At 49.6% G+C, this 26,857-nt stretch overlaps 1 protein-coding gene and 1 long non-coding RNA gene across 8 annotated transcripts in view; one reads left to right on the plus strand and one right to left on the minus strand.

The window, feature by feature from the left end:
• Positions 1 to 26,857, plus strand: part of KDM2B (lysine demethylase 2B) — a 153,999-nt gene that overhangs the window by 68,759 nt on the left and 58,383 nt on the right. For all 7 annotated transcript variants that reach the window (XR_006195534.1, XM_042911461.1, XM_042911462.1 and 4 more), the window contains 4 exons: positions 723 to 876; positions 9,423 to 9,538; positions 15,191 to 15,317; positions 17,928 to 18,412. Coding sequence is in view for 6 of the 7 variants with exons in the window: in XM_042911461.1 (XP_042767395.1) it covers positions 723 to 876; positions 9,423 to 9,538; positions 15,191 to 15,317; positions 17,928 to 18,412 (882 nt within the window). In the remaining variant the exon portion in view is untranslated. The remainder of the gene's footprint in view (positions 1 to 722; positions 877 to 9,422; positions 9,539 to 15,190; positions 15,318 to 17,927; positions 18,413 to 26,857) is intronic.
• Positions 21,505 to 26,434, minus strand: LOC122204179. Its single transcript, XR_006195535.1, has 3 exons — positions 26,326 to 26,434; positions 25,499 to 25,868; positions 21,505 to 22,235 (listed from the first exon to the last, which is right to left on the minus strand). It is a non-coding gene; the product is annotated as an uncharacterized LOC122204179 (long non-coding RNA).

Below are 26,857 nucleotides of genomic sequence, written 5' to 3' on the forward strand. Positions count from 1 at the left end.
TTGGGTCCCAAGATTTGCCAGCATTCATTTTGCCCACTGTAGTTTTTAGCTCCAGTACTGAGAACATTTAACGTAAAAAGTCTAGTTGCCAGCACCACCTGCGTTCACGAACATTTTACATGAGGGACAGGCGTCACCCAGAGAGAGGAGGTGGGGCGTGCATTTGGGATGCTCCCGCTGTGCTCGGCTCTGCATGTACCCTGCGCGGGTGTGGGTGCCTGAGAGTATGTGTGCCGTCCTGCTCGTCTGGGGCTGTGTGTAAGTTCGTTTTAACCAAACATGTTGGAAGAAATTCTGGGTAGGAAGTCATCCTGCCCGGTTCCAGATGTTTTCCTCCTTCTCCAGAGTGAACACAAGCTGGGTTTATTTATTGGGCCATTTGATCAGACAACTTAGGAAATTCCCTTCCTCTCCTTTCCTTACCTCCTCAACAAGCCTGTGGCTTAGGAGAAAGAATGTTCCTCTCCGTCCAGGAAGTCTACCCACCCTGGTTTTGCAGTGGGAATGGAGATTTCCTAAAGGCAGGCCAAGGGTGTCCCAGGACGGTGGCACAGCCCCCCTGCCACCCCAGAGACCCTTAGGGACCCGGTCCTGGAGGCGGTGCCCTGTCCTCCCCCCACTCCCAGGCAGGTGGGGCTGTCTCTTTGGGTTGTGGCACAGCCTGGAAGGAATCCAGGACTTTGGCCCGGATCTTCAGCTGATTGCCTCCTTTTCCTCCCAAGATCTTTTGGCTGATTCCTCCAACCCTACACAATTTGGCACTGTACGAGGAGTGGGTGCTATCAGGCAAACAGAGTGACATCTTCCTGGGAGACCGCGTGGAGCGATGCCAAAGAATTGAGCTGAAACAGGGCTACACGTTTTTCATCCCTTCCGGTAGGTTCCGGCCAAGGCTGGCGCTGGGCTCTCCCTCGGCTCCTGGCTCTCCCAGCACTGGGAGAAGGCTCCCGCATCCCTGGGGCCTCAGCCAGGGTTTCGGGCCAAGGAACGGGGTTCTGTGGGCCTCGTGGCACTTGGCAGTCCCTGAGAGGAGTAGGCCTCAGGCTGTAGGGAAAAACAGCCCCCTTTCTCTCTCACATCTAACCTGTGTCTCCCCACCTGTGGGCTAGAATTCACTCCTGGGAAAAAGCATAGGGCCCTCCCTCAGGGGAAGTGTGAATGGTTTCCCTAGGACTTCCTGTGGAAATTTCCGTGTGAGGGGATGACAGTGGCACTGTGGGGAGGGGGTAGGTTCACCCCCTTGAAGGAGGAATTGGGTTGTTTATCCAAGGAAGCAAAGTATGGAGGTTGCAGTCCAAGGCAGGTTCTGGGAAAGGGCAGACCCCAGGGCCGGGAGTTTTACGGGGGTGCCTGAAAGCCTAGGGAATGGACAGAGGGCAACGTGGCATTGGGGAAGGACCTGGTGTGGCAGCCTCCTTCCAGCAGACGTAGGTGAAATATAATTGAGGTCAGTGTCAGCTCTTGTACTTGGACTCCCCCTGCCTCCAAAAGAAAAATTAAGAAGAGAAAAGAAAAAGAAATTAACACTGCAAGTATAGTAGAGGGCAGTAATTAAGAGCACTGGCCCTGGAGCCAGACTGCACGGCCTTAGTTTAATTTTCAGTTGTACTGCTTTTAAGTTGTGGCTTTATGGGAGTGACTTAACCTCTCTGAGCCTTGGTGTTCCTGTCTGTAAAATGGGAGTGAGACTTCCCAGGGTGGTAGTGAGGACTGGAGTGAGCTAAGACCTACATGCCTACAGCTCTTTGGAGAGCCTATAGTTCTTGGACAGTTACAGGGTGAGTCACCAGTGAGTATGACAGATGCCCTAAGGGTCAGGGAGTGCAGTCTTTGGCTGCATTAATGGAAACATTTTACCCAGGATGAGGGAGGTGACAGTCCCACTGTATAGAGTAAGGGAGTCAGGTCACATATAGGAGGTAAGTCGACCTAAAGAGTCTGGATACCATACCAGGGGAGATGAATTTGCCTTTTTTTTTTAAGTGTATTTATTTATTTTGTAAGAGAGTGAGAGAGACAGAAAGAGAGAGAGAGCACGAGTGGGGAGGGGCAGAGAGAGAGACACACACAGATTCTGAAGCGGACTCTAGACTCCAAGCTGTAAGCACAGAGCCCAGTGCAGGGCTCTAACTCACAAACCGTGAGATCATGACTTGAGCCGAAATCAAGAGTTGAATGCTTAACCAACTGAGCCACCCAGGGGCCCCCAGGTGAGATAAATTTGAAGGAGGAATTGTGTGGTTTTACCCAGGGAAGTAAAGGTGTTAGGGAACAGCAGTCAGCTAGTTGTTGTCTTCTGCAAGAAGAGGTATAGCCAAGTGGTGTTGGAATGACTTGCTCAGCTAGGTAGTGAGCTCCCTGTCACTGGATATATACGAGTAGAAGCTCTATATATGGCTGTGCCAAGGAGGCTGCAGGAAATTTGCCACTGAGTGGAGGCTTGAACCTTAGGAGTATCCTTTGAAGCGGTTAAGATCCATTGGAGGGAGAAGCTGGTCACACTTAAGTTTCTGAAAGTTGGGTTGGAAGCTGGTCTTAGGACATCAAGTGCTAGTGGCAAGTGAGGAGGGGGCCGTTATAGTAGCAGCTCCCACTGAGGGGGTAGGGCCTGCACACTTGGGCTCTTCTAGAAAGTTGGGCAGAAAGTAGAGATTTCATTATTAGGGAAATTGGGGATTTGGAAATGGTAGGGTTTAGTGGGGGTAACTTTGTTACCATGGACCCAGGTCCATCCTCAGACTTGGGGGAGGGGAGGGACCCCTGTTTGGGACAGGAATGGGTTGCAGTTGGTGGGCAGCATTTATGTACATACCCTGGCAGATGTGGCATGGAGAATCAGGAGGGAGGCGGTACCCTTCTAAGATGTGTTCAAGCCACTTGTAGGTATTGGAGGATAAGCTGTGATGATTCAAGGGAACCCAAAGGAACTTTGGGCTGGTCTCTGCCCCTGTCTGCGCCTCAACTGTCCAATCTCTTCAATGGGAGTCAGTAGGCTAAACTGTGAAACCCTCAAGGTGCTTCCCAACCCAGCCCCCCTGAGTGCAGGCCTCCTAATCTCTCTGGGAAGACTGGCCTTCTTTCCTCAGGGCCGTTGGCAGAGTTGGGAGGTGGTTCATTGGTTTCCCTCAGTCTGGGATGGGAAGGGTGTGCATTTTGGGGGCTTAGCGAGTTGGAAGAGGTCTTGAGAAGCAGAGGTGTGAGTGTTTGTTGACGGCAAGAGCGGGATTTGAAGTACAGTTAGCAGATGTTGAGTTAGATCCCAGCCAAGACTCCTGGGCTCTGAGGGTTGTGAGTGAGACATCAGGATGTTTGGGAAGGAAAAAAGGGACAGTTAGAATTTGTCACTTTCTCAGAGGCTGGGGGTACACGTGGTTCCCAAGCATTGATTTCAGTGACCGTTAGGAGGGGGAGGAGTTGGGAGCTTATAGTTACAAACTTGTAGTTTTCCTAAAGATGGATGTTAATGAAAAAAAAACCCTAAGGGTGCCTGGGTGAATCAGTTAGTTAAGCGTCCGCCTTTAGCTCAGGTCATGATCTCACAGTCTGTGAGTTTGAGCCCCACATTAGGCTCTGTGCTGACACCTCAGAGCCTGGAACCGGCTTCGGATTCTGTGTCTCCCTCTCTCTCTGCCCCTTCCCTGCTCATGTTCTGTCTCTCTCTGTCTCAAAAATAAATAAAAACATTAAAAAAATTTTTTTCTTTTTAAAAAGTACCAAAACACCCAGGGGGCACCTGGGTGATTCAGTCGGTTAAGCATCTGACTCTCGGTTTCAGCTCAGGTCATGATCTCATAGTTTCATGTGTTCAAGCCCTGCATTGGGCTTTGCACTGACAGCAAGGAGCCTGCTTGGGATTCTCTCTCTGCCCCTCCCCCATTCATGCTGTCTCTGTCTCTCTCAAAAATAAATAAATAAACTGAAAAAAAATAAAAACAGGGGCACCTGGGTGGCTCAGTAGGTTAAGTGTCCGACTTCGGCTCAGGTCACGCTCTCACAGTTCATGGGTTCGAGCCCCGTGTTGGGCTCTGTGCTGACAGCTCAGAGCCTGGAGCCTGCTTCAGATTCTGTGTCTCCTTCTCTCTCTGCCCCTTCCCTGCTCTCTCTCTTTCTCTCTCCAAAATAAATAAATGTTAAAAAAAATTAAAAAAAAAAGAACAAAAAACAAACACCTGGCATCTACTAGTGCTGATTTTCATGAATGGGAGATGATTCTGACACTAAAAATTCGGAAGTATGTAATTTCAGAATAATGGCCAGTACTTTAAATTTGATAGTTTTGAGTTTATGAAAATGTATACCATCTTCATTTTCCTCATTGTGTTGCCAGCCAGTGAAAATTGAAGGACCAGAGTTTTGCGGTCACTGAGGTAGACGGCCACCTGGGAATTCGTCCCAGCACCCACGCCCCCTGAGCTGTGTGCAGACGCACATCTGAGAATTAAGGGTGGTTGGGGTGTGGCTTTGGGTGGAGAGTTGGAGAGACAGCCGTGGGCAACACAGCCCCCTGCATGTGGGTTTTCTGTTTCGGGAGTAGAAAATCTCATGCTGGCATTTCTCATCTCTGACGTGGGTTTTTGTCCCCACAGTGTGACTTTAGACACGTGACCTCTTACCTGATGCTGGCTTCACGTCTGCCCATGGGTCGTTCAGCAAGTCTTCAACTCAACGCTAATGGGAGGCTACTGGCATGGGAGGGTTTTAAATGTTACAGTCTTTGTGAGACGTGCTTTCACTCTTTTCTTCTTGTGTCTGGAGTGAAGAGGTTGGGTGTTGGCTGTGCTGTGGGTGTGGGTGGTTCTCAGGCCTCATTCCTGGGTGGTCCAGGAAAGCTGCCTGGAAGAGGCAGACCTGAAGGTGGCTGAAGAGTGAGATGATCTCAAGAAAGGGGCCTGGGTTTGTCCTGTTGATGAGGCAGAGGCAGTGGGAATACAGTTGCCTCCCCAAGGTACACAGTCAGGGTCAGAGTGGCCAGCGAGTTACCCAGATTCAGCCTAATCATTAGGTGGAAGGAAAGCTTGAGGTGGAAATCATCCCCAAGGAGCAGGAAGTCAGAGAGACCCGGTGACCTCTTTTTCCTTTGTGTGAGGGGACCTGTGGCCAATGTCTTGACCACGTTGATGGGCTCAGCATCTTCCTCTGGCTGCACCAGCTTAATGAACTATAGTTAATGGTAATAGTAACTCACATTACTGAGCAACATTTTACATTTATTACTTACCTTTTTGTGAGCATTTAGGCAGCAACTTATTTTCCCTCTGCCTTTTCTTTAAGTAAAGAAGGTTCCTGGGGCCCAGAGAGGTGAATAGACTGGTCCAAGCTCACACAGTTAATAAGCAACAGACCAGGGCAAGAACCCAAGTGTGTCTAGTTTCAGAGCCGACCTGGTTCCCCTTTAGCCTGGGAGTCAGCAGACTTGGGATCTGGTCTTCCTTCTCGGCCATGAGACTTTGGGAAAATTATTTGCTCATTTAACAAACTTTCTTAAGGGCCCACTGGCAGTGTGGAAGGTGGTAGGGAAGCTGTAAGATAGATTCTGTCTGTCCTGAATGTATGTCCAGCCAGGTAGCAGCCAGAACGGTGGAGCCCAAGTATAGGGACCTGGGAAGGGCCCTGGGGTCAGTGGCTTGGACTGACCTGAAAGTATTTCCCATCTTTGCTTTGTAGTAAGAGTCACCCATGATCCAGAATTCATAGGCAGCCCTAGGTATTTCTTAGACTTGGGCCAGTCTGAGAAAAAGTAACCCGAAGCTACTTAATAGCGTAATGTAGCTTGGGCCTCAGATGACCCACCTATAAAATGGGTACAGAGCAGGGAGAGAGGGTGGAAGTGAAGAAGGCTGGATGTGAGATAGAGGGTGGTTGTGCTCAGGGAAATGAGATAACTGCTGCTCACCTCCAGCCAGTTAAAGATGAGAATGGCCTGTGGGGCCATCTTCCTATTTTTCTAGAGAAGGAAACAATTCAGCTTGTCTTGAGAAATTTCCCCATTACTTTTTTTTTTTTTAATTTGTTAACGTTTATTTATTATTGAGAGACAGAGAGCGTGAGCAGGGGAGGGGCAGAGACAGGGGGAGACACAGAATCCGAAGCAGGCTCCAGGCTCTGAGCTGTCAGCACAGAGCCCAATGCGGGGCTCGAACTCACAAGCTGTGAGACCATGACCTGAGCCGAAGTTGGACACTCAACCTACTGAGCCACCCAGGTGCCCCTGGAAATTTCCCCATTTCTGTAACACATGTGGGTCAAATTAAGCACGCTCCTGAGTCTGCTGCAGCCTGTGACCTGCCAGTTTGGGACCCTGGTACCAACTATGAGGTCCTAGAAAAGAAAGGGCATTCTTGCTTCATCTTGGCAGCTGCACTGCCCAGCCTGGGACCTGGCCTAGCTCAGCGAAGGAAGCAGGTCATGGCCCTCTGTGAGATGCCCCCAAGTTCTGTGATTTTTGGGTTTACCCCTACAGCAGCCACAAAGAGAGACAAGTGTGGATGGGGCGGGTGGACTTTGGTTTCTGAATCCCGAGTATTTGGGTGGTGGGCAAGACTCCATGTGCCCCACTGTCCCTCAGGTCCCAGGGAACCACCCGTCGGTAGGTTTTATGGGTCTCCTGCTTTTCTTCCACGATTGATCTGTCCCTTGTCGCTTGGCCTGAATAGTCTCCATTATTGCCTTCATGTTGTTGGTGACTCTGGCCTGGAAGCAAGAGACAGATGCCAGCCTCCACAGCCCAGTCACCAGCTTGGGACACCTGCTCTCTCATGCTTCCTGGGATGCAGCCAAGGAGATGCCATCGGGAGAGTGGGGATGGATGGGGCCTATGAATACTGTTATTCCTCCTTGGTTCTTCCTGAGGGGAGTATGAAAGTCATGGAGTAGATTTGAGGAAGGCTGGGGGAGGAAGTGCCTAATCCATTTGAGGCTGCCTGACCCACCTGTGAGGCCCTGGCTTGGGGACAAGAGGAGAGTTGGTAGAAGCTTCTAAAACCCCTTGAAATTCCCTGCCGCTCCACTTGAAACAGAACCTCTCTTCTGTTTCCCTCTTTTGCTCACATGGCAGGGCAGGAGGTGTACATCAGGTGTGTCTGCATTGCCACCTGATAGGACGGAAGGGAGACTCCAGGGCTGATAAATGCAGATATACGTGGGCATCACTGTTTGCAAAGCCCTGGAGATGGATGAGACTACCATGAATGTCAGTGGCAGTTGCTTTCATGGACTGAGCTCTTGCTCACCAGATTCCCTGCAAGGGAGGCAATGATCTCCCTCATTTAACGTGGGCAGGTGGAGGCCAGGAGAGGGGTGGTCAAGGGTCCGACATCACATGGTGAGTTGGCCATGGGACAGTTTCCAGCCGAGGTCCCGGGAGTTGGGCTTTCTGTAGGGTGCTGGGTGGGTGTGTGAAGAGCATAGGAACAAGACCCAGGAATCTTTGCCCCATCCAGGCTTCACCCCACCATGTGCATTTACCTGACCCTGGCGGTCCTAGGTCCCAGTCTTAGGAAGTGATGCTTAAATAACATTGATGGTGGTAACAGGAACAATAATAGCGTAGTGCTGCTCGACAAAGATACAAAAATGGACAGCTGAGAAAATCAGCTGGTACCCAGCTGAGGTCGAGAGGCTGAAGTAGATGTGGAAACTGAGGCTTTAAAGGCAGCAGCTGTACTTGTCCTGCATAGAGGTGTGAAGGTGGTGGGGAAGATGTCCACAAGGGCCGGAGATGTGGGGAGCTCACAGCAGAACCGGGTTTCAGAGAGCCTTCGTTCCCATGCTCTCGGCTGTCGGTTTTCTCTGCCCACCTCGGGGACCGCCAGCTCATCCCACCCTCTGCCCAGCAAGGGAGGACCAGCACCCCGAGTGTCCTACAGATGGCAGCAGTGGCCTCCCAACTCTCCTCCCAGGTGGCACCTTTGCTTCTGGCAGCCGTGGCCACCGGTGGCTGCCTGTGACTCAGGGCTGGCGTGTTTTGGGTGCATGGTAGGGGAGGTCTCTGTACTTTTCCTCCGAGCAAACAAATTATGCATATAGGTCGGAGAAGAGGGGTCAGAGAAGAGGAGATGTGGGCACCTGGACTTGGGAATCTCAGAGCTTGGGCTGCCCTTTCTGTCCTCTTTCCCCTCTGCTGATCCCGTCTTTCACTGGGAGTCTGTCTACCTCTATCTGTCCTTGTCTCACCTCTGTCTCTCTTGTTTCTCTCTGCGTGTCTCTTTTTGCCTTCCCAGAATGTTTGCAGGCCCCGTCTCCTGGGGCCTGCACGCCTGGTGCTAAGCCTGTGATAGAGAGATGGTGCATCGCGGTTAAGAACGGAGGTGCTAGCTCTTGCCAGCTGTGACTTCATTCAGCAAGTGACTTGCCTTCTCTTAGCCTTGGTTTCAGCATCTGTAAATGGGAGTGGAATACTTCCTGTCCCCTAGCCTCGCACTGTTACAGTAGGCTAGAGGTGCATGTGGGTCTGTCGAGCACCTGAAACGTGTGTTAGTTACTTGGGGAGGGAATTGTGGGGTTTGATTGGTCTGGCCTTCAAGGACCAAGTGAGGCTGACTCCCTGGGTTCCAAACCTTATAGGTGACTTCACTTCTCTGTGCCTCAGTCTTCTTTTCTGTAAGTTGGGGGTGAATGTAGTATATATCTCTTAAGGATTTTGTGAGCATTAAGTGAGATAAGTTCTGTAAAGGCTTTAGCCCAATGCCTGGCACAGGGGCAGCCTTCAGTTTTATCCCCAGGATTACTAGGCCAGGCTTGCTTGGAGCTCAGGGGGACGAAAAAGCCGTGTCCCAGGCCATTAAAAGGGCTGCGTTCGGTAGGAGAAAGACTTGTCAGCAGCTGCAGGGCAGAGCAGAAGCAGAATTGATGTGGGGGCACAGGTGTCGTGTGGCTAAGATGACCACCTGGAAACGGGCCTTGGGGGATTTTAGTGGCAGGAGGTGGCCTCAGGCAGGAAAGTGTCTGGGTTCTGCAGTTTTTGCAAGGTGTCATTCCTGCATTGTGGCCCCAAGCAATCCTTTGTGACTCCCCCCGAGATGAGTGGTCACTGGGATGCTGAGGAAGAGGCTCAGGAGCTATGAGCAGCCTTGAATGAGGGGTGTCCCGCTCTCTGGAAGGGGCACAGGGCCTGCCTCTTTTGGCTGCTGCGGCCAGGTCCGCAACAACACGGCGAAGCCTTTGTCAAGGCCCTCAAGCTGCCAGCCACCCGTCTTGAGCCGACCAGGAGTTACTACCTGCAGAAGTCCATCGGGGCTGTGTATGTGAGTCCTCTCAGCCAGCCAGGAACCTTGCCTTCCGCATCAGGCAGCCCGAGCATCCCCGATTCTAGCCCTGGGTGCTCCCCTGGGCCTCCTGTGATCTTCTGCATGCTTCCATAGGGTGACCCTCCCCAGTGGTCCAGGAGCCAGTGGCTGACCCTCTCTGTGCCCTCCTCACCCCAGGTTGGATCCACGCAGTCTACACTCCTGTAGACTCTCTGGTATTTGGTGGAAACATCCTGCACAGCTTTAACGTGCCCATGCAGCTGCGGATCTACGAGATTGAGGACAGAACACGGGTAAGGCGGCTTCCTTCTCTCCTCGTGGGATTGCCCAGCTCCTGAGCTCTGCCTGGCGCTTGGGGTGTGTGGGACGAGTCGTTCCACAGTCCTCCGTGGTTCCCCCTTCCCTGCTGCTCCCTGCCTCAAGTGGGGGCCTTGGTCCTTGCTGGGGGCTGTCTGCAAGAGCCCCACCCAGAGCCCCTGGAGTTTCTGTTCACCTCCAGGCCAGTGGCAGCCAAAACCCCCTTGTCAAAGAGGAAGTATCTGTTGAGAAAGCACCGTGAGATACCGGGAACGTTGCTTCTTCTTCTCACGTGTAGAGAGGGATGCAAGGGCGTTGGGAGGGATTTTATGGTTGTTCCTGCTGTGGTTTGGAGGGGGGCTGGGACCTTGGAAAGGTCAGCTCTTGACCTTGTGTCTCCTCTACCCACGGACCCCAAATGTGATGTAGTGCCCCAAGGAAGCCAGTATCTGTGGGTCCCCCGGGTATTGTCTCTAAGCTCTGCCTCTGTTTGCTTACAGAGTTGGCGGGGGGGTGGGGGGTTCATTTTCTTCTTGAGAGTAACGGTTTCTCAGACATAGGGAATCCCCGCCCCCCACCCCCCAGGACCAGGGGCTGAGGCTTAAACACCTGACATGTGCCCTCTGCTCTGCTCAATGAGTTTCCTCTGGAAAGCACTGGCTGCTTGCATGCACCCTCTCTCCCATTGTGGAACTCGGCCAAGAGTCCCAAGGCATCTGAGACAGGTCTGAGGTTGGGCAACTGGGACCAAGAGGACCCATTCCTTCTTCTTTCCTCTTATGGTTGTTCAAATATTCATTTCTTTTCTCTATTGAGATTCATTCCACGTACCATAAAACTCTCAGTTATGGTGCACAATTCAGTGGCATTTAGCATATTCACCATGTTGTGCGGCTACCACCTCTAATTCAAGGACATTTTCATCACCCCAGAAAGAAAACCGCTACTCATTAGCAGTCACCTTCCATCATCTCCCCCGTCCGGCCTGTGGCAACCAACAGTCTGCTTTCTGTCTCTACAGATGTGCCTGTTTTGGACGTTTCATAGACATGGAATCCTATATCGTGTCCTTGTGTGATTGGCTCCTTTCACTTTGCATGATGTTTTAGGGTTCATCCACGTCGAAGCAGATGTCGGTGCTATGTTCCTTTTTTATGGCTGACTCATATTCCGTTGTATGGCTTGACCACACCATGTCTTCTTGGGCTTTGCCTCAGAGGTGACTTTTTTGCCCCAGAGAGGTAATGTCATGTCTGGACACTAAAGAAGCATCAACTTGAGGCAGATGCTCTGAGCCTGGGGGTCCCTGCCTTTCTTGGTCTTGTTTTTAGGCCCTGGTCTGCAAGGAATCATGTAAGTGAGCCGAAATCTTAGCTATTATGTGTGTATTTGGCCTCTCTAACAGTCCCGACATTGAGGGACCTTGTCCAGGGCTTTCCTGGGAGTAGCATTGAGCTCTATGCAGTGGTCAGGTGTGCCTCATCTCCAGATTGGTGGGTTTGCTGCTGGGAGGCCTGGGTCTGCAGAATTTGGGTCTCGTTTTGTGGATTGTCACGCCTCTTTTCTCTGTCGTCTGCCCACCATCCCTTTCCCGGTCTGGTGGATGCTGCCCCGTGGCATTCTGGAAAAAGGCACCATTTGGGTGTGAGTGGTGATCTCGTAGTCTGGGTCAAGTGCTGTCTGGGGCTTCGGCCAACTGTTCTTTGGCCAGCCCTGAAGAATGGGCCAGTTTGTGTGTTAGCTGACTAGGGAGGCGTGGGATAGAAAAGGAGAAATCTAGAAGTGAGGCCCGCGACTTTCCAGCCAATTCCTGAAAGCCAGAGTCAGGCTGGGATTTCTAAAGGCTTTGGCAACTTGCTTGGCAGCTGTCCTCTCCCCCAGGGAATCCGAATTGCACATCTCAGTGGATTTGGGCCCCATCATTCCATTAGGAGCCCAGCTCTTCTCCCCTGCTGGGTGGGAGGCTGGAGGGAGGGTAATAGTGTGGAACCCCCAGCGTCACGCCAAGTTCCTGTAGAATATCACGCCCACATTGAGATGAGTGTGGCGGGGTCTCCTCCCCCAAGGCCCACTGTCCCTGTCGTCTGAGTGGGCACCCCATCTGGTTTCCCTGAAGCAGGTTGATGGGCGGGGGGCTGGCGGGCAGTCTGGGCTGGAAGCAGCGGCAGGCTGTTTAATCTGCTTTGATTTCTGGTCTTTGGAGAGGGCTTGGCTACAAGGCCCAATTGTTTATGTCTTAGGAGCCAAAGCAGACAAAAGATGCTGGGGAGAGAGCACGGGAATCCAGATAAAATGCCAGGGCTCCTTGTCAGCTCGCTACAGCTTAATTCTTTACATCCCTGTGAGCTTTCTTAAGAAGGTTATGGTCATTTAAAAATAGTTTTTCAAGAGCCCCTAAAAGAGGGCTTTGCTTGGAAACCAAAGGCAGGGGGTGGGACAGGAAACTGTCAGTCTTTAAGCCCCATGGTGTGGATTTGTCTAAGAAAAAGAATTTGCCTTTGTGGCCCAACGTGGGGAAACCCCCTCCCATCCAGACCAGGGGAACCCCAAGGTTCTCCTATGTCTAGGAAGCCATGTCTCGCTCGCTAGGATTTTAATTTGGGGAGAGGGGTTCATAGGCGGCTTGACCCTGCTGCCCATGAGGCCTTACCCTGCAAGGACCTGGTGGTCTGCATGTGTAGAAACCCACATGCATGCCCCCCCCCCACTCCCGTGTGGATTAAATCCTCTTGTTCTAAAGATGCAGGGAGTCAAAGAACTACAGAGAACGGGTGTGTTGCATGTTTATTATTTGAAGATAACGTCTCTACAACTATCACTACGTATTTTTAACTCCAGTTAGGTTCATAAGGGACAGGGATGGTCCAGTTGGTCATTCATTAAACTGCCGTCTCTCTTATGTTTATCTTTTTTTTCCCCCCTAATGGCTCTAGTGAAAGCAGCTTTCTCAGGAAAGGTAACACCACACACTCCATTCCCTCTCAGCCAGTGAATCTATTTGGAAATTGCAAATAATTTTCCCTTCCTCTCCTCTTTCCTCTACCATTGGATTTTTTTTTTCCATTGACTTTTTTTTTTTTTTTCCAGGAGAAAAACAAATTTTAAGACACTTCCACCCACCCTCATATTTTAGTTTTTCAAGTCCCTTGAAACCCGGGAGTTCTAGATGCACCGAAACACCTTTGGTTCTGATCTCCTGAGGTCACTCAGCTCTAAGAGGAAGGGCTAAGGCCGAGTGCTACTCGCATGGGCCTTTGGGAACTCAAAGCTACCCCTTGAGATCCGCTGATAGATTGATTACCCCCCAGGCTAGGAGCGCTGCATGCTTTCTGACTGCCTTGCCTTTCGGTGAACAACTCAATTTGGTGAGGCTCGGAATTTGTCAACAAGTAATGTTGAGCAATCGTGTGTTTAATGTTCCCAGGCATGTGGCTGAAACCTTTTGAAGGCGAAGGGTGGAAGGCGACAACCCGTTTGTAAGTCAATTCTTTGCAAATTTTGTTTCCTGCGGTGCTCTCTTGGAAAAAAAAAATAAAAATAAAATGAAAAAATTTGAATTCCTTCATCAGCATTTATTTGTTTTCACCCAGCCGGTTTCCCTTGGGTTCAGCAACAATGAGGGGAGACTTCTCTTCCTCTCCTGAAATACAGCCAAAAAATAGATTTTTTTTTTTCCTGATCTAGAAAGATTCTCAGGTGCCATGGTGCCCTTCAATGCAGAGCGGCTCGGCTCGGACGGTTTCCCAAAATTTGAAAGGTCAATTGCAACTTCAGAGTTTTACCGATCAAACCTGAAGTCGGGAGATGTGGGTGGGGGTCTGAGAAGAGGTGAGCCTGCCTGTCCTCAGCCTGCTCCGTAGGTACTGGCAGTTGGTTTCAAAGTCTCTTGGTCCTCCCTCTGGAGCAGGGGTGGGGTTGAGGCTCCCAGACCCTTCTTTACAGGAGGAGGTCAGGGTCTGTCTCAGTCTGAAGTGCCCCTCTCCTTTTTAAACCCCGAAGGGCACTGATCCAGTGACAGTGAAAAAGGATTAATACTATCCCAGCATTAAAACCAGGGTTCTTGGGAAAGTAGCTGGAGCCAAGGAAACCGCTAGATGATGTTCCCAACTCCATGCATCCCCTGGAGGAGCTCAAAAGCATGCGGCGGCCAGGATCTCATTCCAACATACCATCCACCAGAGGTGGGGAGGTCAAATGGACCCACTAAGCAGATGGGAGAAGTGAGACCCCCAACACGGGAAAAGGGCCTCGCTGTTGAACACTGAGTCAGCGGGGCCTGGGGTGGCCGGGGGACTGAGCTGGGACTCTCAGGGCAGAGCTGAGGCCTTTTGCAGGTGGGCACTGTGAGAGAGGCAGCAAAATGGTATTTTAGGGCAAACGGAGGAGCTAAGTGTGCTTGTCTTTGCCTTCATCTCACATGTAGAACGTTGCCTGTACACTATTGCAGAAAAAGGTGGGAGCGTGTTCTTGCTTAACATCCAACTCCCTGAGTTTCTGGAAGATAGGAGAGGTGAAGAGGGGTCTGACAGTCCCTTGAGGCAGACACACTGTTGGTGAGAGGGCAAGAGAGCAGGCTGGGTGTGAGCCTGGACATACAGGATCTACGTGTAGCCTTGGAAGAGAGGGCTCAGACCCCTGGGGTGGGGGCGGGAGGGAGCCAGGGACCACCTTCTCACCACCCTCATTCCTCACTAACCCTCTCAGGATGAAGTTTCCAGAAGGTTCATCTGTGCAAGGCCATCAGTGGTATTGCTTCCTTCCCATCTTCCTCTGCCATCTCGTCCATACAGACCCATCAGAATCCTCCTGGAGCCCAGGCCTTTTCATAATTCTGATACACAAAGCTGTCTGCACCTACACTTCCTCCACTATAAGAAACTGCCAAAAGGGAATCTCCATCTGGTCTCCTGCACCAGACCCTGGTGTTAGAGTGGTCCCAGGTCACCGTGGGGACTTGGGTCTAGGGAGTCGTTCTGGAATATGGGCTGGGCAGTGCCAGGTGGTTGTCGGGGAGGAGCAGGAGGTGGGCCTCTCTGAGGCCCCGCCCCTGGCGGTAGGAGACGCCACACCCCCTCCCTCCTCATTGGTCCGCTTCGTGTTGCCTCCTTTCCAGAGTGCAGGAGATGCTTGATAGCCCGTCTGCAAATGGGTAAGGTTTGGGGGTCGATTTCTGCCTTTCAAGGGGCAGGGAGGGATAGCAGAGTCTGTGTAAGAATTTTTTGAGAACAAGGAGGAGCCTGTGTTTGTTGTAGCTGGAATCAGGATCACATCCGCAGGTACCCGCACCCTCCGTCAGTAGGTCAGGGGACAACTCTTGTTTCTCTGCATCTCACAGAAGCACAAAGCGGACCCCATCCGCCTTTCCCTGGCGGCATGCAGCTCAGGGAGCTTTGAAATGATGCTGTCACATAGGCCTCTTTCTCCCCTCTTCCTCCTCATTTGTGCATGCTACTGGTATCTTGCCCCTTCCAGCGCCTCTCTCCTGCCTTCCGGCCCGCCTCCCCCATTTTTCCCCTCACACCATTTGTGCTCTTGCTTAAGATGGTGAAAATAACTCCCACCTGCAGAAACCCCCTCCTCCCAGTTTCCTCCCTGTTTCTCCTTTGCCCTCCAGAAACTGACTTCTACTCCTGGGTCTTTGCTTTCAGGTGCAGCCCAAATTCCGTTACCCCTTCTACTATGAGATGTGCTGGTATGTCTTGGAGAGATACGTGTACTGTGTGACCCAGCGGTCCTACCTCACTCAGGAATACCAGAGAGAATCCATGCTTATTGGTGAGTGAAATGCGGACTGGCCGCCTCCACTGCTCAGCTGGGCAGGAAGAATTTTTTCAGTGTGGCCCCTGAGAGTCCCTGGGTTTCTGGAATTCTTTTGAACCAAAGTGTCGGATAGATTCCTAGAGACCCCTTAGGAAGGGGAAGCCATCCTTGTTGACCTTCCATTTGGAATATAGGCTCCAAGAAAATGAAATTGTGACCCCCCCCCCCCAAAGAGTCCCACTGGTGGCCTCCAGGTCTTGCTGGTGACCGTTTAGGTGTGAGGAGAATCCAGTCCAGGCATGGTTGCTGAGACAGGACCCCCACGGAGCAAATAATCCTGGTTGTTTTATTTCTCCGTGGCCACCAGCTGATCCCCCTATCCTCACCCCTCTGCTGCACCTAGGGGTTGGTTTTTGTCTATATGGGAGCAGGCCCGCGAGGTGCAGCCAGTCCTCAAAATCTGAGGCCAGCTTTGAGCCAGCGGGAGGGGTGACCAGGGCTGGAGACACAAGCTTGCCAGAGCAGTGGGTGGTTCTGACAGAGGCTGGGAGAGAGCGTTTATAGCCACAGCTGCGGAGCCCTGCCTTACTTCCTTTATTTAAAGGGACATCACCCCCCAAATGGCTCAGTCCTTGAATCTTGACTCATAGGTGCCCGCCTGAAGTTGCCTCTAGCTGTGACAGTGAGCCCCCAGGAGCAGTCTGGAGGAACACCCATCTTCCCTCTGTCCCTGCCTCTGAGCTGTTACTGCTGAGGGGTTTCCTGGATGCAAAGTCTGCTGAGCCTCATTCATGGTTTCTGTCTCATCACAGGATAGAAAAATACGATCGGTCTGTCTCCTTTAGGGTTTGCACTGTTTCTTTCTCTTGCAATCGCCAGGATTTTTAGATTCCCTATTTTTTTTTTTTTTTTTTTTCTCACTGCAAAAAGCCTTCTTCCCTCCTTCCCTTGACTTTCATCCTCGGTGACTTTTGGGGGTTTCACGCTGGGCATATGATGGGGAACAAATGTTTCTGCTGGGGTCTTTATCGGGAAGTGCTTCTTTACCTCCTAGAGGTTCAGTTTTGTCTGGGGAGTCTGTTGTGAGTCTCAAACATGTCAGATGATGGAATATTCAGGTGTGGAAAAGTCTGAGACCCCACAGCCTGCTCTTTGGAAGCTCCCAGCTTGGTAGGAATTAGGAAATGATTCTGAAATAATGAGATAACCCCTGTGGTTGTAATAGCTCCACGTTCCTGTGGGGACCGGACGCTTGATTTTGTGGCAGTCCTCAGGACCAGCAAACAGGGGGTCACATCTCTCCTTTGTGGATTTAGGGCCGTAGGAGAACATCCCCGATTCCATTTGCAGGCATGAGACAAAATCTTGAGGCGGCATTTGGGTCATTGGTGCCTGATTTTTTCTTAAAATTTCTTGTCTTCGTTCCTCATTGTCTCAGCACTCCTCCCACAAAAGAAAAGGGGAGATGTTAGGCAGTTGCCTCATTTATCAAATGCTGGTTGTGCACCAGGACCCATGCTTAGTGATGCCTTACTGAATCCTCACCATAAGTGTTCAGAGGAAGCATTTTGTGCCATATATATATATATATATATATATATATATATATGTATATATATATATACATATATATTTAAGTTTATTTATTTATTTTGAGATAGAGAAAGCGTGAGTTGGGGAGAGGCAGAGAGAGAGAGAGGGAGACCGAGAGGATCTGAAGCGGGCTTTACACTATCAGTGCAGAGCCTGAGGCAAGGCTGGAACTCACGAGCTGTGAGATCATGACCTGAGCCGGTCAGATGCTTAACTGACTGAGCCACCCAGGTACCGCGTGTGCCTTACGTTTTTAAAAACATGTAGTTCACATATCCTACAAGTTAATGTGTACAACTCAGTGGTTTTTAGTATATTCCCAGAGCTGTGCAATCATCACCAGTCAATTTTGGGGTTGGTTTCTTTACCCCAGAAAGAAACCTATACCCTTGAGTTATCTCCTTATCTCCCCCTACCCCAGCCTAGGCAGTCACTAATCTACTTTCTGTCTCCATAGATTTCCCCCTGTTCTGGATATTTCATATGAATCATTATATGTATTTTTTTGGTCTCATTTTTATATGTTGAAAAATAAAATGCCAGGTGTATTCAGAGAGGTAAAGCAACCTGAATGGGAACACACAGCTAGGAAGAAACAGAGAGCTGGGATTTGAACCAACGTCTGACTGACCCCTACCTTTCTAGAGGCTGAGGGAGGCATAGACCATTAGAACTGTCAAAAGAAGCGGGGCACCTGGGTGGCTCGGTCAGTTAAGCGTCCGACTTCGGCTCAGGTCACGATCTCACAGCTTGTGAATTCGAGCCCCGTGTCGGGTTCTGTGCTGACAGCTCAGAGCCTGGAGCCTGCTTCTGATTCTGTGTCTCCCTCTCTTTCTACTCCTGCTCTGCTCATGCTCTGTCTCTCTCTGTCTCAAAAATAAACATAAAAAAAAAAAAAATTAAAAAAAAAAAAAAAAGAAGCCCGGTCTCCTGAGTAAAGGGGAGGCATAGTGAGTGGAGGCTCCAGGGACTTCCAGCAGGGAGTTTGGGCCATTCATCTCAGTCTTCTGCTGACCCTCCTGCTCCCTGTAGATGCCCCAAGAAAACCCAGCATAGACGGCTTCTCATCTGATTCCTGGCTGGAGATGGAGGAGGAGTCCTGTGAGCAGCAGCCTCAGGAGGAGGAGAAGGAGGAGGAGGAGGAAGAGGAGGAGGAGGAGGGTGCAGATAAGGTGCCCAAACTTCCGGCTGATGGTCCTGCCTCGCCCACCAGCACCCCTTCAGAGGACCAGGAGGCCCCCGGGAAGAAGCCCAAAGCACCTGCCATGCGGTTCCTCCAAAGGACTTTGTCTAACGAGTCGGAGGAGAGTGTGAAGTCCACGACGGTGCCCACAGACTACCCCAAGACGCCCACTGGCTCTCCAGCCACGGGGGTCTCTGCCAAGTGGACCCACCTCACCGAGTTTGAGCTGAAGGGCCTGAAAGCGCTGGTGGAGAAACTGGAATCTCTCCCAGAGAACAAGAAGTGTGTCCCCGAGGGCATCGAGGACCCCCAGGCACTCCTGGAGGGTGTGAAGGTGGGCAGGGGGTCGCATCTGGACCTGGGCGGCTGAGAAGGGCCTGGCAGTTCCCAGGGGCAGCTCAGCACAGGGTGGCTTGGTGCAGACTGTCCTGGGGGTATGTCTATGCATGGAAAGGGGCTTCTGGTCCAAGCAAGCCCTTGTAGGGCCCCTGAGCTGAGGCCACCATTGAGCTATATAGGGGGAGCTGCCTCTGTGGTTGGCAAGGACTTATTCTCAGCACTTATTGAAAATCTGGCAGGCTTTGCTGGCATTAGACATCATGGGTGTGCCCACAGTGCTGTTGTTAGGTTTGGGGACAGACCCCTCCATCCTGTTCAGCAAGACTCTGGGCTGGCTTCTCCCGGAGCATGCGTCTGTTTCATATGACCAGTTGTACCTCCTGGTGGTCCTCTAGGTGGCTTGCTGAGGTAGCCACCTGGGGTTCAGAGGTCTTTAAGCAGAGCCTAATTATTGAGCAAATATTCATTAAGCACCATCTGGGCTAACCACTGGGGAAACAGAAAGCAGGAAGGCATTGGTAGCTTACCTATTAGCAGGGAAGTAGAGAGGAGAAAAAGTCAGGACATAGGGAATTAAGTCGCCTGTGGCATGCTGTGTGCTCCCAGGGCATAGAAGTGGGGTGAAGGACACTCATCAGCACACCAGGTGCCAGGGCTCTGAGACAGTTACGCAGAGGGCATCTGGCTTGGGCCTTAGAGGTTGCATAGGAGTTCTCTGGAAGGGGAAGGCTGTTACAGGCACAGTGCACACAGGCGGTGTGTGTATTTCCTAAGACATACCCTGAGAGGCCTTGCCCTGTAGTAATCATCATCATACCATTTGTGGAAAACTGGCTACCTGTCAGGTGCCAGTGCCAGGCAAGCTACCTCAACTATCTGCACTTACCAGATACGGAAGTAGGTTCAGAGAGGGTAAAGGATGTGCCTGAGGTGACAGAGCAGGTAAATGAGGGGAGCTGGGATGAGGACCTGGGAGTGGCTTAAGAGCTCTCGAGTGTATACCACTATGCAGAACCACCTCTTTTTTCAACATCGGTCAGGCTTTTTGCTGTGAGGCCTCAGAGGCATTTAGGCTTCCTCTTCCAGTGTCTGATTCCCCAGTGAGTCCAGCTGCCTGCTGCTGGGGTTGAAAACAATTTAAGTCTCTTTTTTGATGGCTGGAGACGATACCCAGGTCTTGTAAACTAGTTCATGCATTCACTGATTCATTTAGGAAACAGGTGTCAGGGCCTGCAATACAGAAATATTAAGAAGGTCCTGTCCTCAAGATGCTCAGTGATCTGGGGCTGAACTCTTATTGGAGTGAGACCCCAGGGCAGGCCGAGGGGCATCGGGCAGCCTGACGGGCACCACCAGCAAAGGGAGAGGGTGTTCAAAATCATTAATCCAGATATATTTCACTTCATATAGAAGATGTGTTCCTCCAGGTGCCATGAAATGAAAGTCTTATAAACTGGGGGAAATTGCCTGGTAAAAGAACTCTGTGGTGACCATCCCTATAAAGCAAATCTTTACTTGCTTTGGGTCTTTTTTATTGACTCTTGACTTTTTTATAGGTTGCTGACCTCACCTGAGGGTTTTATATAAATTTGCTTAGACACACAAAATTTTGCATGCCAGGTCAGGGGACTCCTAACCTGTTGGATTCCTGAGCCTGTTCCTGGACCCTGGGTTAAGAATCCTTAATCTCTCGGTATGGAGTTTTATCTATTGGGTTTCCCAAAGAAACTTTAGCATTCTTTCATGAGGCTCCTTTTTTTCTTCTGAGGTCCTTTAAAGTAAAAAAAAAACAAACAAGAAATTTTCATCAGTCATAAGACCATTAATAGTATTGGGGCCCCTACATATTGTGAGTTAAAAACACATTCATCTTATAAGGAAATGTTGTTCTGTGGTTGTGGAAAGCTCTTTTTTTTACTTTAGATTTTTTTTATTTTTGAGAGAGAAACAGAGCATGAGCGGAGGAGGGGCAGAGAGAGAGAGGGAGACACAGAATCCAAAGCAAGCTCCAGGTTCTAAACTGTCAGCACAGAGCCGGATGTGGGGCTCGAACCCACAAACTGGGAGATCATGACCTGAGCCGAAGTTGGACACTTAACCGACTGAGCCATCCAGGCACCCCTCTGCTTTTTACTTTAAATGCATCTTTGTGTCTCTGATCTGTTTGTGTAGTGTTCCTGGTTCCTCGGTTGGTCAGATTTCTTTCTCGGGGTGGGACTTGGCCCTCCTGTCTCTCACCTGTACCCACCTGATGGGCATCTGAGACTGGATTCAGCCTAGGCTGGTCGATGGTGTGGAGGAGGCCTGGGGGAAGGGTTTAGGTAAATTTTAAGGAGCCCAGCCTCCTCCCTCCTATCCCCACCATGGGGTTCAGTGGCAGGTTGTGGTAATGTGTGATAATGCATCTCAATTGCGATGTGCTCTTATAGGTGTTTTCCATATATAAACTCATTTAAACCTCCCAACAACCCTCAGTAGTATTTTTACTAGCCTCATTTTGCAGATGAGAAAATTGAGGTACTGATAGGTTAAGTGATTTGCCCAAGACCACAATGGGGGATTCCTTGTGTTTACCCCCTACACCATACTGCTTTGTAGAGAAATTCTCTCCCCTCTCAGAGGTCATTCTGCATTTAGGGAGAAGGTGGTAAGGGGACTGCTTGGGCTTTCTTTAAAGAAGCAATGGGTCAGGCCCTGGAACAGGTTGTAAATCAGCAGTCCCTGGCCAAATCCAGCCTCTTGGCATTATGTTTGGCCTGCACAGTATGAAATATATTTTTGTAATTACTTGCCAACATTAAAATATCAGAAGAGTCATAAAAAAATATCCTAGCTCTCCTGGCCTGTGTTCCGGACTGGCTACCCTTAGTAGGAAGTGAGTAGCAGCACCCCACTCCCCACCACTCCCTACTGACTCCCTGAGTGTGTATTTATTATTAGGCTCTCACATCTTTTTTTCATATAATCTAGTCACTTAGCTCACTTATTGAACTTGCCTCTCTCTCTCTCTCTCTCTCTTTTTTTTTTTTTTTTTACTAAAACAGCAGAAGAGATGATTGATTGTATACATGTTCCAAATGAAAACAGAATTAGTCCCGAAAGTCACAGGTCCAGGGCAAAGGACCAAAAGGGAGTGTTTTTTGGTCTGAACAAGCTATGTCTCTCAAAGGTGGTCATTGTGATCAGATGGTACTGGATGTTTTGGATCCACTGAATCAAGTTCTAGAAAGTAACTGTGCAGTTCAGGAACTCGTACCCGTGTCCCTGGCCTCTGGCTTTGCTTATTTCTGCTCCTGTGGCTTCCGTGGGTGCATAAGCTAGTGGTTTACTTGGACCTGTGTCCTATCTTTCTTCTTTTTCTCTTTAGCCTGTGCTTTTGCCTTTTCCTCCACTTGGCTCTCATGGCGCGGAGGTTTCCAGGATGATGGCAACTGAGGCCGAGAGGGCTTGAATTGCCTATCTTTGGAGATATTTATGTTCTTGAGCCTTGTCTGGGGAGGCCTTTTGCAGCTTGAAGAGCTCGTAAATTGGGTAGACAGGTCTCCTTAGAGCCTCAGGAAAACTGGAGCAGCTGCTGGTGTCTAAGTGCTGTGTGGCCGGGAGTCTGTACAGGGAAGTGGGCCAAACATCTCTTCCAGAACAGGGGAGTTCTTGGCTGTCCAGCCAGGCCATCAGCCCCTCACGGTCCCTGGAGACCCAGAAAAGATGTGGCATCCAAGAGTGACCTTCAGAGCGAGAGTGTTGTTACGGACACTGGCTGCACACACTTCGGTGCCTTTGTTCTCTGTCCTCAGATATTGAGCTTTCGTTTGTGCTGGCTGAGAAATAAAACACAGGTCAGGAATGTGGGTCCCGTGCCTATGGGCATCCCTACCATTGAGTGATTCGTGTCTCTGGCCAATGGTGGTTCCCCCTTGGTGACTGACCAGTTATGATCTTTGGCTGTGTTGCAAAAAGACAACATTTTTCCTTCTGTCCTTTTCTCCGGGGCCTCAGAGATTGCTGCTGATGGTGGTTCATGGTAACCAGAGGCCCCTGGGATTGGAGATGGTCCCAAAACAACTCTGTCTCCAGATGGCTAGGTTTTGGCTTTTATCAAAAACCCATTTTTGGGGGGCGCCTGGGTGGCTCAGTCGATTAAACATCTGACTTTGGCCCAGGTCATGATCTCACAGTTTGTGAGTTCAAGCCCCACTTTGGGCTCTGGGCTGACAGCTCGGAGCCTAGAGCCTGCTTCAGATTCTGTCTCCCTCTCTCTCTGCCCCTCGCCTGCTTGCACTCTGTCTCTCTCTCTCAAAAATAAATAAACATTTAGAAAATTAAAAAAAAAAACATTTTTTTCATTAAAAAATGAAAAAATTTTTTAAAAATTTTAATGTTTATTTATTTTTGAGAGAGAGCAAGAGGGAGCATACATGCACAAACGGGGAGGGGCAGAGAGAGGGATACAGAGGATCTGAAGGAGGCTCCACGCTAACAGCAGAGTCCGAGGTGGAGCTCAAACCCACGAACCGTGAGATCATGACCTGAGCTGAAGTCAGATGCTTAACAAACTGAGCCACCCAGGCGCCCCCCACCCCCGCCAATTTTTTATTTAAATTCTAGTTAGTTAACATACAGTGCAGTATTGGGAAAACTGATTTTTTTTCTTTCATTTGTAATGTATTTATTAAATTTTTTTTTTTTAATTGTTGAGAGACAGACACAGAGTGTGAGCAGGGGAGGGGAAGAGAGAGGGGAAGACACAGAATCTGAAGCAGGCTCCAGGCTCTGAGCTGTCAGCACAGAGCCCGACACGGGGCTTGACCTCACAAACCACCAGATCATGACCTGAGCCAAAGTTACCCAGGCACCCCTGTAATGTGTTTTTTTTAATTGTGGTAAAATACACATGACACTATTTTGTCTTAAAATGTTTTCTTTTTTGGGGTGTCTCAGTGGCTCAGTCAGTTGAGCATCCGACTTTGGCTCAGGTCATGATCTTGAGGGTTGTGGTTTCGAACTCCGTGTCAGATTCTGTGCTGACAGCTTGGAACCTGGAGCCTGCTTTGGATTCTGTGTCTCCCTCTCTCCCTGCCCCTCCCCCACTTGCACTCTGTCTCTCTCTCAAAAATAAATAAACATTAAATTTTTTTTCTTTTTTACTTACTAGATCACTACTTTAGAATCTTCCAAAATGTTCAAGAATTGGGGCGCCTGGGTGGCTCAGTCGGTTGAGCATCCCACTCTTGATTTTTACTTAGGTCGTGATCCCAGGGTCATGGGATCGAGCCCTATGTCAGGCTCTGTGCTGAATGTGGAGCCTGCTTGAGATTCTTTCTCTCTCTCTCTCTCTCTCTCTCTCCCCCGTTGCCCCTTTCTCCTGCTCCTGTTCTCTCTCCAAAAAAAAAAAGAATAATGGAATACTAAAAAAATCTTCAAGAATTTACCATCTTAACCATTTTATTTTATTAAAATACTTATTTTAATTTTTTTTTTAAATTTTTTTTTAACGTTTATTTATTTTTGAGACAGAGAGAGACAGAGCATGAATGGGGGAGGGTCAGAGAGAGGGAGACACAGAATCCGAAACAGGCTCCAGGCTCCAAGCTGTCGGCACAGAGCCCGACGCGGGGCTTGAACTCACGGACCGTGAGATCATGACCTGAGCCGAAGTCGGCCGCTCAACCGACTGAGCCACCCAGGCGCCCCATACTTATTTTAATTTTTAAATTTATTTCATTATTATTATTATTTTAATATTTATTTATTTATTTATTTATTTAATTTTTTTTTGAGAGAGAGAGAGAGAGAGAGAGACAGAGTGTGAACTGGGGAGGAGCAAAGAGAGAGGGAGACACAGAATCTGAAGTAGTCTCCAGGTTGGACCGCCTGGGTAGCTCAGTTGGTTGGGCGTCCAGCTTCGGCTCCGGTCATAATCTCTTGGTTCGTGGGTTCCAGCCCCGTGTCCGGCTCTGTGCTGACGGCTCAGAGCCTGGAGCCTGCTTCAGATTGTGTCTCCCTTACTCTTTCCCCCTCCTCCACTCAGGCCCGCGCTCTCTCTCTCTCTCTCTCTCTCTCTCAAAAATAAATAAACATTAAAAGAAACTAAAAACAAAAAATGAAGTAGGCTCCAGGCTCTGAGCTGTCAGCACAGAGCCCGACACAGCACAGAGCCGACGCGGGGCTCAAATTCATGAAACGTGAGATCATGACCTGAGCCGAAGTCGGATGCTTAGCTGATTGAGCCACCCAGGCGCCCCAATATTGTTTTAATTTTTTTATTTTTAAGTAATCCCTACACCCAATGTGGGGCTCAAACTCACGGCCCCCAGATCGAGTCATATGCTCCACTGACTGAACCAGCCAGGCGCCCAATCTTAACCATTTTCAAGTGTATAGTTTAGTGACTTTAAGTACATTCACAACGTTGTGCAACCACCACCTGTGTGTAGTTCAGAACATTTTTAACATCCCAGACAGAATCCTGTCCCCACTAGCAGTCAATCCCCATTTCCCCCCTCCCCTTGTCTGCTTTCTGTCTTTATGGGTTTACCTATTCTGGATATTTCTTTTCTGTAAAAGTTTCAAGTGTTCCATGATCAATGTAAGAAAAATTAAACATTATAGGCTAGAGGCTAGAGAAAATGTCCTCCTCCTCAGCTTTCCCAATTGGAGGTAACCCCCTGTTACTCATCTGCTAAATATATTTCTGGGGCTTTCCCGTCGTCCCCATGTTTACATCATTTTTAAAAAGTTTGACTGCAAGTTGCAAAAGCAACTTGCTTTTGTCCCTTAAAGAAGCTTTTTGTGTGTTTATCTTCCTGTAAGTCTAGCTTATACTCTTTTGGGGGGCAGAACTTTCGAAAGTTGAGTTTGTCTTTGCTGTGACCCTGTGGTTTCAGTAGTTCCCAGTGAGCTCATTTGTACCTTGAAAACTTGCCTTGAGAGGGTCTGGATTTATAGATGCAAACCAAAACGACCACCCTAACTTCATTTATATTGTGAAAAGAAAGATTCAAGCGTCTTGTAAAAATCGAACTGAGAAAACCATTTCCTTTCCCTGTGTTTGTGAAATCCTTGGGGTTTGGCACTGAGATACCTTTAGCAACTTTCTTCTTTCAGAGCACTTCTGCTGGAGGAGTGTAGGATATTGGCCTGTACTTAATGGGGAGAATAGGAAATCAGGACACGAGACCCTTGAGTTCTATTTCCGTTTGTTCTTTGCTGCTTGCTGTGTGGTCAAGTCATTCCACCCATCTGTTCACCTGCATGTAAAACAAGAGTTTGGGACTAGCTGTGCTTTGTCTTGGTGGGGACCAGATTCTGTAGGTCCTTGGCCGTTCTGAAGGGCTTCACCAGTTGAAACCTGAGTGTCTTCACTGTAAAACGGGGCTAACAACAGGGACCTATGTCCCTGAAGTATTTTGAGTGACAATGAGGTAAGGAATGCCTAGCACTCCTAGTTAAACCTGTGGAGAATATTAGATATTCATAGGTGACAGTCCAAGGAGAGCCAGCCTGGCCTTGGCTAGCTCCCCACCCTTCCCCAGCTCTGTCCCATCTCTTAGCTTCACCCACATCCATCTTCCAGGTTAATGATTGCCATCTGGGTGAGTTTCCTAGGGCCTGCCATAACAAAGAACCACAGACTGTCTTTTTTTTTTTTTTTTTTAATTTTTTTTTTTTTTTTAATGTTTATTTATTTTTGAGACAGAGACAGAGCATGAACGGGGGAGGGTCAGAGAGAGGGAGACACAGAATCCGAAACAGGCTCCAGGCTCTGAGCTGTCAGCACAGAGCCCGAAGCGGGGCTCGAACCCACGGACCGCGAGATCATGACCTGAGCCGAAGTCGGCCGCTTAACCGACTGAGCCACCCAGGCGCCTCCACAGACTGTCTTAAGACAACAGAAACTTATTCTCTCACAGTTCTGGAGTCTGGAAGTCTGAAATCAAAGCCATGCTTTTGCTCTGAAGACTCGAGGGGAGGAAGGAACCTTCCTTGTCTTTTCCAGTTTCTTGTGATCGCCAGCAATCTTTGGCATTCCTTGGCTTGTCCCTAGATCACTTCAATCTCTGACTCCGTCTTCGCATGGTTGTTTGTCTTTTCCATGTGTCTTCTTCTCTTCTGAGGACATCAGTCATTGGATTAGGTCCCACCCTCATCCACTATGACCTCATCTTAACATGATTACATCTACAAAGACCCCATAACTTAGTAAGGTCACATTCTGAGGTTTTGCACATGAATTTTTAGGGCCACGCTATTCAACCCACTGCATCATCTTTTTTCTCTTCCATCTTGGATTTCCAACAGTAAGATGGGAGTTGCCCTGGATGCTGTTCCTTCTAGAAGAATCTGTACTTTCAACTAGAACTCAGGGGGAGAGAGATCTGGTTCCTGTCGGGAGGAAAGGGAGGCATGGTGCTGTTTTGGGGGCAGGTCTACTCAAATTGAC

This window comes from Panthera leo, chromosome D3 (assembly GCF_018350215.1).
Source record: "Panthera leo isolate Ple1 chromosome D3, P.leo_Ple1_pat1.1, whole genome shotgun sequence".
Classification (NCBI taxonomy): Eukaryota; Metazoa; Chordata; class Mammalia; order Carnivora; family Felidae; genus Panthera; species Panthera leo.